This window comes from Sardina pilchardus, chromosome 6, assembly GCF_963854185.1.
Source record: "Sardina pilchardus chromosome 6, fSarPil1.1, whole genome shotgun sequence".
Taxonomy (NCBI): Eukaryota; Metazoa; Chordata; class Actinopteri; order Clupeiformes; family Clupeidae; genus Sardina; species Sardina pilchardus.
The window spans coordinates 5,895,720-5,908,219 of NC_084999.1; the positions used below are offsets into that span (position 1 = coordinate 5,895,720).

The 12,500-nt window shown below is 48.4% G+C and overlaps 1 protein-coding gene across 1 annotated transcript in view; it reads right to left on the minus strand.

Moving 5' to 3' along the window:
• The window catches only part of cdkal1 (CDK5 regulatory subunit associated protein 1-like 1), a 257,811-nt gene that overhangs the window by 108,547 nt on the left and 136,764 nt on the right, over positions 1-12,500 (minus strand). Inside the window, exon 9 of the mRNA XM_062537922.1 lies at positions 2,177-2,343. Within this exon, the coding sequence (XP_062393906.1) occupies positions 2,177-2,343 (167 nt within the window). The remainder of the gene's footprint in view (positions 1-2,176; positions 2,344-12,500) is intronic.

Here is a 12,500-nt window from a genome sequence, read left to right on the forward strand (position 1 = left end):
TAAAGAGTGTATCTTCTTGAGGATGGTTAAAGCATTAAGCTTTGTACAAAACACAGGAACAATGAGAACTACAATACCCACACAGCCAACCTGATCTGAAGAGTAAGCTGCTTTCAACACCAAAGTCAAGGGGCAATTCGCAGAGAGCCAACACAGTGACGGAAAAAGGGCCCCTTTGTGTTATACAGCCAGCGGATGTGAATAACATCTTGAACCGTCCGCTACATTCATTTCTGTCATTGTAAAATGGAGAATGTAGAATGGGTATGGTGCCCAGTTAGAGCCCAAGTGTACCTGGCAGAAAGTCACATGTCTCAGTGTCTCCAGCTGAGCTATTGTCCTCTCCTTCAGTCTGGCTGTTCCTGCAGCTCAAACTTGCAGAGAAGGAAATATGAAAACTCACAGAGATCATGACTTTGATATCAGCACCACACCTAATGAGATGAGTGCAGATCCAAATCACTTTGGACAATAGCTTCTGTTGAATGAATGAAGGTACAGTACATGTGCCTCCTGAACTGGTCCTGAACCAAACCAGATCAATCGGAGAATTCCATTCACTCCAATCCGAGCCCGAGCCCGAGCCCGAGGCCACCGGATCTGCGCCGCATGAGGGCCAGAACTGGGCCGCACAGCTGCCGCTTCCCACGACCCCACTGACCTTCCAGGGAGATGGCTCACTCTGTGTGTGTGTGTGTGAGTGATTAAAACTTACACAACGGCAGCGCGACCGTGAAAAGCGAACGGCAAACAGGAGCCGTTAAAATGGGCCAGCGGCGAAGGACGAGTGGAGCGGCTTCACATTAGCATAATAGATAGGCATTAAGTGGCCACTGGCCCATATGCACACAGCCCCCTCTACATTTCTAATTAGCATTTAATTGTTATTTTCTTTCATTTAGGGGACGGAGGGAAGGGAGAGGGGCGGAAGACTGAGAGAGAGATAGAGATAGAGAGGGAGAGAAGGAGAGAGGGAGAGAAGGAGAGAGAGAGAGCTGGAGAAGCTTTATCCATTTTTTAATTTGAATGTAGCTGAGCATTAGCGTAACCTATACATATGGGGACGAAATTACAACCTCAATTAACCCCGAGCAAATTAAAAGTGCCTCCCTCAGCAGTTCAGTGTGAGCGGGGGGATTAGAGCACCGTCCACCTGGGGCTGATGGGGGAGTCCAGGGAACAGGCAGGGGGCTATTGTTCCTCCATCGGGGGGCTTACTGAGGCTGCGGGGGTGTGTGTGTGTGTGTGTGTGTGTGTGTGAGAGTGTTCGGATGTGTATGTGTGCGTGTGAGTGAGTGTGTGTTCGTGTGTGTGTGTGTGTGAGTGAGTGTATGTGAGTAAGTGTGTGTGAGTGAGTGAGTGAGTGTGTGTGTGTGTGTGTGTGTGTGTGTGTGTGTGTGTGTGAGAGACAGGGGGAGAGTGTGTGTGAGAGTGTTCGGATGTGTATGTGTGCATGTGAGTAAGTGTGTTCGGATGTGTGTGTGTGTGTGTGTGTATGTGAGTGAGTGTGTGAGTGAGTGAGTGAGTGAGTGAGTGTGTGTGTGTGTGTGTGTGTGTGTGTGTGTGTGTGTGTGTGTGGTGGCACACGGGGGCCCATTGTTCCTTCAGAGCGAGTGTGACAATTAGAGGAGAGAAAAGTGTGTGTGCCTTTGAGACAGCGTGGCCTTGAGCTGAGGAGACAACGCACTCCACGACCGAGGGAGGGATAGAGAGGGAGAGCAGGAGAGAGAGAGGGAGGGAGAGAGGGATAGAGAGGGAGAGAGAGAGGGAGGGAGAGAGAGATAATCAGAGGGAGAATGAGAAAGGGAGTGTGAGAGAGAGAAAGAGGGAGAGAGAAAGAGAAAAAAAGAAAGAAAGAAAGAAAGGGGGGCAGAGAGAGAGAGAGATGAAGTGTACAAAAGAGAGAGGAAGAAGAAAAAGGGTGAGAGAGGAACTACAAGTTGTTTCCTCAGATAGACACAGAAGAGCTGACAGACATCAAGACAGACAGACATGAAGACAGACAGACAGACAGAGAGACAGACATGAAGACAGACATGAAGACAGACAGAGAGACAGACAGAGAGACAGACAGGCAGACAGACAGGCAGACAGACAGACATGAAGACAGAGAGAAGACATCAAGACAGACAGACAGACAGACGGGCATCAAGACAGCGCGAGCACACAGACTCACCTCCAGGTGTTCGAGGATGTATGGCGGGTTGGTCATGCCCAGCCTGAGCATGGCACCGTCGGGTATCTCCTCCACCAGCTTCCACAGCAGCGTGGGCAGGTCTGTGCCAATGTCCCGGCCGTAGGCGCCCGTGTCCTCACTCGTCAGCCACAGCTCACACACACCCTCTGCACAAACACACACAACCAAAAGCAGTCATTATCTCCACAGGTTATTAGAAGCATTGTAACACACACACACAAAAAAAAATCTGGGTTGCTGCTACCATAATAAATACTATACAAACAAAGAAACAAGGAAGATACACTTCCATGTGCAGATAACAAACATATCAAGCTGACAATACCTACACACTCACTCACTCACTCACTCACTCACTCACTCACTCACTCACTCACTCACTCACTCACTCACTCACTCACTCACTCACTCACTCACTCACTCACTCACTCACTCACTCACTCACTCACTCACTCACTCACTCACTCACTCACTCACTCACTCACTCACTCACTCACACACTCACTCACTCACTCACTCACTCACTCACTCACTCACTCACTCACTCACTCACTCACTCACTCACTCACTCACTCACTCACTCACTCACTCACTCACTCACTCACTCACTCACTCACTCACTCACTCACTCACTCACTCACTCACTCACTCACTCACTCACTCACTCCGGATGTTATGTAAAAGAAAAGAAAAAAGTAGCTGAAGGCAGGGAACCCACAGACCATAACACACACACAGCAGAAGACACACACACAGGCTTTAGGAACAAATGGCTTTAAAGGGCAGGTCATCAAGGTCTCCAAAGATAAAACATCATTCAGTTCTTTGTGTGTGTGTGTGTGTGTGTGTGTGTGTGTGTGTGTGTGTGTGTGTGTGTGTGTGTGTGTGTGTGTGTGTGTGTGTGTGTGTGTGTGTGTGTGTGTGTGTGTGTGTGTGTGTGTGTGTGAGAGAGAGAGAGAGAGAGAGAGAGAGAGAGAGAGAGAGAGAGAGAGAGAGAGAGAGAGAGAGAGAGAGAGAGAGAGAGAGAGAATGGCAGCAGAGTCAGCAGAGTGATCCAAGTGGTTTTCTGTCAGTTCATTTAATCGGTCACTGACTACAGTGTGACTGTCACACACAGTCTGTGTGGGTATGTATATGTGTGTGTGTGTGTGTGTGTGTGTGTGTGCCACTGTTTCCCGATGCATAATGATTACCAGGGATCATTAGGCAACAGTCAGGCTTCGCTCTCACCAGTCACAGACTGTGAGTGACTCTCTCTCTCTCTGTGTGTGTGTGTGTGTGTGTGTCATAGCAAGAAAACCATTACCGTCAACAATGAATTGTGTTCTTTCCGCTTGTGTTATTAATTTATGAGTCCTGTCACTAACCACCCCCCCCACACACACACACACACACACCAGTTCTACAGCACACGAGTAAAACACGCCAACACAACGGCAAACAGACTCAACACACACACACACACACACACACACACACACACACAGAGCTGATCTGAACAGTCACAGGGTGAATGATGAGCCAAAAACTACCCAGACATGACGAGAGCCTGGTCCATTATTTCCATACGATACTGGATCTCATTATAGACAGACTGAGACACACACACACACACACATACACACTCACGATGCAGCCTGAATGAGGGAGATGTGGACTAGAAAGGGTAATTATTATTAATACCCTGTCAGTCACTACCAGTCTTCTGCCGTCACTCAATGACACAGAGAGACAAGAAGGCCATCAGACCTCTGTGTGTGTGTGTGTGTGTGTGTGTGTGTGTGTGTGTGTGTGCGTGCTGACCCTGGTATGGGAGAAATGTTAGGGCGCGCGTGTTTTTCTGACCTGGTGCCAGTTCTTTCCGAGTCGTCACCGGCACACACTCCCCGTTTGATGTCATACACTCACACACACACACACGCCAGAGTGCTGCGGCCGAGGGCACACGAAAGGATGGAGAGAGAGAGAGAGAGAGAGAGAGAGAGAGAGAGAGAGAGAGAGAGAGAGAGAGAGAGTGTGGGAAAAGAAAAGGATGAGAGAGAGAGGTGTGGGAAAAGTAAAAGGATGAGAGAGAGAGGTGTGGAAAAAAGAAGGACGAAGAGAGAGAAAGAGAGAGTGTGTTGTGGAAAAAGAGAAGGATGAAGAGAGAAAGAGAGAGAGGTATGGAAAAAGAAAAGGATGAAGGGGGAGAAAGAGAGAGAGAGAGAGAGAGAGAGAGAGAGAGAGAGAGAGAGAGAGAGAGAGAGAAAGAGGTGTGGAAAAAGAGGAGAAGCACAGGGCGGGCGGAGGCGGGAGTGGGCAGGGCGGAGGCGGGCGGGTGCCCAGAGGAAGCAGCTGTGCCCGGGGGCAGCCGTGGCAGCACGCAGGCCTTTCCTGGAGGGGGCAGCGCTCAGCGCCCAGACGCACGGCTGACGCGTGTGAGGGGCCAAAGGGGGCCTCTTAGGGGGGCAGCGGGGGGGGGCTACGCTACTGACAGATGGGGCACAGATGGGGCTCCAAAACACTCCCAGTGTAGTGTGGTTGTGTGTGTGTGTCTAAGTGAGTGACAAAGAGAGAGAGAATGTGTGTGTGTGTGTGTGCCTAGGTAAGTGACAGAGAGAGAGAATGTGTGTGTGTGTGTGTGTGTGTGTGTGTGTGTGTGTGTGTGTGTGTGTTACACAGACCCAGAACATCAGCAAACAGCAGTGAGCAGGGATGAGGGCCAAGGTGAGGACCAGCAGCTGAGAGACATGTTTCATAACTACCATGAACTCATTACACTCACCACACACACACACACACACACACACACACACACTAACACACACACACTATTCCACTGATTATCAACATCCATCATGGGCCATCTCAGGGCCTGATCCGTAACGGAAGTGGCTCTGGAGTTAAGACTGAGTGTGTGTGATGCTGGAGCTGGAGTTACTGTGTGTGTGTGTGTGTGTGTGTGTGATTGCTTTCAGCTGTATTCACTGTGAGCGTGACACAGAGGGCGACAGACCGTGGGCGACACACTGCGTGCCTCAGCACCATCCCCAGACAGTCTGGAAGAGACGGGCTCCAGCTCAACAGCACACACACACACACACACACACACACACACACACACACACACACACACACACACACACACACACACACACAACACACACACACACGACACGACCAACACACACACACACACACACACACACACACACACACACACACACACACAGCAGTCACGCTCCTCTTCTGCCACTTCAGAAGAGATTAACCTGTCACCGGACATCAGTCTCCACTTATCCACACCATCTTTAAACCCCACTCCTCTCTGTGTGTGTCTGTGTGTGTGTGTGTGTGTGAGAGAGAGAGAGAGATTGTGAGTGAAAACACATTAAACAGCCAGCACTCAAACAAAATGAATATTTGAAGCCAGACAGCGACAAGCCAGCTAAATAGTTAATCACATTTGCGAAAGGCCTACCACCCCAAGAAAAAACAATCTGGCCTCGCGCTTGTGTGTGTATGTGTGTGTGTGTGTGTGTGTGTGTGTGTGTGTGTGTGTGTGTGTGTGTGTGAATCATTCATGGGCGTTTCGTGCTGATACAGCCTGTTCCTCTGAGCTAGACCTACACTGGGTCTATCACTGAGACCACAGGCTGCTCAGGATGTACTGTGTGCGCCTGTGTGTATTTGAGAGTGTGTGTATTTATGAGTGTGTATATGTGTGGGGGCGTCTGTGTGTATTTGAGAGTGTGTGTATTTATGAGTGTGTATATGTGTGGGGGCGCCTGTGTGTATTTGAGAGTGTGTGTATTTATGAGTGTGCATATGTGTGGGGGCGCCTGTGTGTGTGTGTCTGTGCAAGAAAGAGTTTCACTTCCCTCCACTTTTTTTACATCATAACTTTGTTCTCTCCTTGTGCCAGACAGCCTATGAGATACACACGGTCTTTCTCTGACCGCATCCAAACCGAGCCACTGGACCAGGCTCTAGACACACACACACACACACACACACACACACACACACACACACATATATATAAATAAAGCTTTACAAAATCCACTGGACCAGACCCTAGACAGACACGACATGGACACCGAACATCAGACCAGGCAGACGGGTCTAGACAAACTACAGCGGAGACTTCCACACGAGTGGACTAAACTACAGCGGAGACTTCCACACGAGTGGACTAAACTCATGTGACTCGAGCCAGATTACAGACATCACAAGGTTTTAGATTAGTCTAGACTACAGTCCAAACAAAACCAAAAACACAAGACTAGATTAGTCTAAACTCTAGAAGACACTGTAGTCTATACAGGACAAATATATATTGTACACACACACACGCACACACACACACACACACACACAAATAAAGCTTTACAAAATCCCTGTGATATTTCATTGAAGGTGCCAGTCCTAATGGCCCCAGCATATGAACACATATCTATAGGAGAGTAAATTGGGTGCCGTTAATTTTCTCATTTGCAAGCCAATTAGGGGAGAAGGAGGAGGCTGTGATTAGCATGAGATCGAGCCGCGCTGATTAGCCATGAGAAAGCCTGTTAATGAAAGAAGGAAACACAACTCTGTGTGTCTGTCTGTGTGTGTGTGTGTGTGTGTGTGTGTGTGTGTGTGTGTGTAAGAGAGAGAAATTGAGCAGATTTACACATGCAAAGCAAACTCCTGCAGGCTGCTTCCATTTCTGCACGATCTTCACCATCATGTTGGTGCAGGAACACGAGTTCTGTGCCTGTTCAGTTGTCCCCTCGGGGCGCGCACACACACACACACACACACACACACACACACACACACACACACACACACACACACACACACACACACACACACACACACACACACACACACACACACACACACACACACACACACACACACACACACACACACACACACCAGATTTTCTCATGGAGTGTGTCCTCCCAGCTCTCACTCCGTTGAAAGGGCTGTGTGTAATCTGGCAATCTGAAGAAGGCTGATAATGACATGAACTCCTCAACACACCCTACACTTGTGTGCAGTAAACAATCGGATGTGAGGGTTCTCCTCTTGAGTCAGAAGTGTGTAGGAGTACTGTAGAGGTATGTGTGTGTGACACCCTGATGTATTTATCTCCTGTCAGAAGTGTGTGTTAGCCTGAGTGTAAGAGTGTGTGTGTGTGTGTGTGTGTGTGTGTGTGTGTGTGTGTGTGTGTGTGTGTGTGTGTGTGTGTGTGTGTGTGTGTGTGTGTGTGTGTCCCTGTTGGTGTAAAGTGCAGTAGAGTGCTGAAGGACAGCGTAAGCCTTCACAGCAGACTTCCTCCACGTCGTCTGTAGAGCGGCCACGTTGCCTAATCGACGGCCCGTTATTTCCCTGACGTCTCGTCCGCAAGCCGCCGAGCGCCTCCTAAAAGCCTTCGATCCGCGCCAGCGCTTTGCGCTCAACGAGCCTCCGCTTCACTCAGCCTGTCAGAGAGCATCCTCTGAGACGAGGCCATACATCTCCGCTGGCCAATCCCGACGGCGTTAAGATGGGGCACGCGTCGGCTGCATCTCCAGACGAACATGTCATCTGCATACACTCGCTCTGGTGTGCGTGCGTGTGTGCGTGCGTGTGTGCGTGTGTGTGTGTGTGTGTGCATGTGTCAAAGTGAGCATCAGACAGCATCCTATCAAAAAGCCATTAAAGCGGAGCTGTGTGACATGATGATGTTAAAAGATGAATGGAGGAAGATGACTGTGACAGAGAGATACATGTAGATAGAGAGAGAGAGAGTGTGTGTGTGTGTGTGTGTGTGTGTGTGTGTGTGTGTGTGTGTGTGTGTGTGTGTGTGCGTGGGGGGGATAAGAGGGAGAGACCTCATACAGATAACGTAAAACAAAATCAGGATTTGATTTCTAAAGAAACACCAATGGCAGATATGGCAGACAGGTCTTCGAGTGTCAAATCTGTACTGACTTGTGCTAGAGGAGCACCCATAAAATACAAAAACAACCAGAATGCCACCAGTGCACACACACACAAAATTGTCTGAGATACATTACACCCACAAAACATCAGACGATTCCAAAAGCCCCATAAATATGCGTGGGTGTGGGTGCACAAACGCACACACACTCACACACACACACTCATATACACGGCATAAATATGTAGAGATGTGTGGAGTTCAGATCAATATTTCCCCTGCTTGATTCCTACTTATACAGTGTCCATAATGCATGGAGTGTGTGTGTGTGTGTGTGTGTGTGTGTGTGTGTGTGTGTCTGTATGTGTACTGTATGTGTGTGTGTGTGTGTATTCCCTTTGATCCCCTGGACAGCAAAGATTAAAGGTTGAGTGTGAGAGTGGGATGATGCCTGTGCCAACACTAGCTTTACACATCTCTCTACATCTCCAGCCCACACACACACACAGTCATGGACCACCACCTAACACACACATTGACTCACACACAGAGCAAGCTCTATTGAAGAATCACCCCTGGAAAAGGGTGGTCAACCTCCAGACCACATAAGTGGATGTGGCCAGATGGATCCACACACACACACACACACACACACACACACACAGATGAGACCTATGATCACAGTCCACTTCTCACTTTCATGTACACACAATGCCGAGGAACAATCAGTCAAGAGGATTGTTTATTTTTTGCAAGTCCTTTGCCACCAGATCAACCAAAAGGTCTAGTCTAGCTACATGCAGTCCTCTATTAGCAGCAGCATACATCTAGCATGTGAGCACCGGGTCCCTTTCCCCTGTTAAGGGCCGTTCACACCAAGAACGATAACGATAACTAATAACCATAACCATAACCATAACGATAAAAGTGTCCACACTGGCCAACGATAAGAAAAGTCTCTCCTTATGTTAATGAATGTGATGGCTAGAATATTATGGGTTCTGATTGGCTGTTAGCTTTTTATCGTTCTCAAAATCGCTCTGAAAGTGATCAACAACGATATCATTCTTCATGTCGTTGTCGTTATCGTTATAGTTTATGTGTGAACGTTGTCATTCATATTAACGAGAGCGATATTTGTCTATAGTTATCGTTATCGTTCTTGGTGTGAACGGCCCTTTAGTCTGGGTATGATACAGGGCTCGTGCTTTGATGTGGGGGCCATGTCGCCAGACTGTGCTTGGTCGGGAGGCACTGTGGTCATGTCTCGGTCGGTCTGAGATGGAGGGGTTAGTCAGGACCGAGCCAGACACTGTGTGGTCAGCTGATTGGAGAAGTGCTCTCATGCTCTCTGCAGCCAGAGGCCCGTCCAGTGTTGCAACCAGAGATTCTAGAACAGAGCTCTGACTTCTAGAATCTTTGGCTGCAACATTCTGGGTTGGTCTGAGCTGAAGAAGCGAGGCTCCTGCTTTGTTTAATCAGTAGCTGATGGGGTGCGATGGCTTGCCAGAGTGGAAATGAACGGATGTGTAGTTACATTCTCGTTGAGAGAGGATACTGCTCCGACAGGGCCCCAAGGCAGGACAGCCATTAGTCCTGCGTGGTCGCAGAGATCGTTTACATCCGCTCAGATCGTTCCCCTCAGTCGGACTCTGAAATCCGGCTACCTTGATGCTCAGCTTCCCAGTTTAGTGTGAATCTAAAGGGCCATTCACACCAAGAACGATAACTATAACTATAACGATAACGATAACGATAACTATAAACAAATATCGCTCGTTAATATGAATGATGACGTTCACATATAAACTATAACGACATGAAGAACGATATCATTTGGGATCACTTTAAGACCGATTTTGAGAACGACAAAAAGCTAACAGCCAATCAGAACCCAGAATCTGAATCAGAGCACTGCACTACTATAAATGTATAAATACTGTCTCTCCAGAGAGCTCTCCAATGGTTGTGTTGTCATTGGTCAATGGTCAGCACGGTGACTAGATGATCTGTTCTAGAGGCGATGTAAAGCCATTCAGTGTCTGGGATGCCGATACCTCTGTCTCTAGAAGGCTGGAAGGTGACATCCCAAGACGTGCAGTTGGGGGGACCTTCAAACATTTATTTCCAACATTTTTTTTTCCTGAAAGTTCACAGTAGCCAAGCAAATAAAGAGTAAGCCAGACAAATAGAAGTCTCTTTTCATTCATTGAGTGAAATGTCCATGACCCTCACCCTACAGCTAACAGCACACTCTAGCGCAGTGACTGGGCCTCATTTCCTAATAAAAAAAATAAATAAATAAATAAAAAGAGTTTGTTGAGGTTTGGACAAATGTGACAGATACCAGAAGAGGAGGAGGAGGAGGAGGAGGAGGAGGAGGAGGAAGAGGAGGAGGAGGAAGAGGAGGAGGAGCAGGAGGAGGAGGAGACGTTTCTGCGCCTCCGGTCTCTCCCTGCCTCGCTCCCTCCGTCTCTAGCCCACACTCACGCCAATCACAGTTGAGGCCCATCTTCTCCAAAGGGCCTGGCAGCAGAGATAGGGAACGGTCAGAGGAGTAAACCAGCCTACAGCCATCACACACACACACACACACACACACACAGTCCCCGGCAGACCAGAGGCATGCATATTTCTGGGCCAGACTTAAGCGTCTGAGGGGGGCCGTTTGAGAGCGCATGGAGGAGACACCTCTGGCTGCAGAGGCGGGAGAATAAACACACCAACAGAATTATTCCAGCTGCAGGCTATATACACACACACACACACACACACACAGATTCACGCAGGGCCTGTCTGACCTTCAGCCGAGCGCTTACAAACAAACACACACACACACACACACACACAGCAAGGCTGGCTGCTTTCCAGAGAGTCTGAGGTTTCAGGGCAAAGTGTGATGATGGTATGTGGTGTGTGTGTGTGTGTGTGTGTGTGTGTGTGTGTGTGTGTGTGTGTGTGTGGTGGAAGAGCTCCAGGGAGGGAGACAAACAGAGGGAGAGAGCGATTTGCAAGAGCGAGAGAGGGACAGTTAGTGCGTTTACGACTCCTAGAGATAGCCGTGTGCCAAAACGTGCGTCTACAAGACTCTCAATATCACTCCTTTTGCACCCTGTTCCAAATCTAGGGCCCAGGAAATCAATAGGCATGCTGAGAACACACTTTACTTCTATCTTACAAAGTCCAGGCTGTCTATGATTACTCCAAATATTAATGTGTAATGTCCAAACATTGCTTCCCAAATGATGTGTTTTTCAGGCTGTATAAATAAAATCTATGGAAGGATGAGAAAATATGAGGGCAACGGATTTGAAGAGAAATGTTTTACAGGCCTTGGGTTTGAGATCCTTTCACAATAATAATAAAAAAAACAAGGTTTGAACAAAATCGGAGATGGTGCGGCAACAACCTTATCTGACTTGACACAGAATGACCCAGAAGAGACCGAGGAGGGAGGGAGGGAGAGAGAGAGAAGGAGAGGGAGAGGGAGAAAGAGAACAGATTGAGGAGAGAGAGAGACAGAGAGCTTGAGTAAAAAGTGAGGAGAGGGAGTGAGACAGAAGAGAAGAGATCACAAAAAGTGAGAGAGAGAGAGAGCAGAGGAGAGGAGTCTCCTCAGGCCTCCAGCTGAGCGGTGCTTAAGGATATGTCACTGTAATTCCACTCATTGGTTTCATCACAGTGCCCAGCTTCGCTCAAACAATTAGTGCCACTTCTCATTACCCTCTCACTCACACACACACCACACACACACACACACACACACACACACACACACACACAGAGGGAGAGTGAGTCTAAGAGGGAGGGAGGAAGACAAACACACACATTCAGGGAGTAGTCACACACATGCGTGAGCACTCTCACACTCACACACACAGCTCCAGGAGGACATATGCATGTTGTTTCTACATTAATGCCGGCCTTGTGCTACACATGTACGGAGCAGTGAGATGTGCAGGCTTGTATCTGTCTGCACTTCATATGAAGCCAAACAACATGACTAAAAACACTGTCACTTAGCAGCGGTGTGTGTGTGTGTGTGTCCCTGTGTGTGTGTGTCCCTGCGTGTGTGTCAGTGTCTTTGCTTTCCACAGTCTGTTTACTCTGTCTTTGACTGCTACTCGCATCCTTAGCACGCACATCACTGAGTTCATCTAAAGCGTAAAGCCATTGATTGCGCAAGTGTTTTGAAAGGCGCTTAAAAGATGTTTTAAAGCACTGGGCAGGTCTGACGTCCACATCACTGCAGCACACACACACACACTCCTTTAGAGCAGCTCATTAGTCTCTGCTCCATGCTTATTTCATTACTCCTCACTCCAGCCTCCGCTGCTGAGGACACACACACACACACACAGTGCATGCACACACACACACATATATATATATATATATATATAT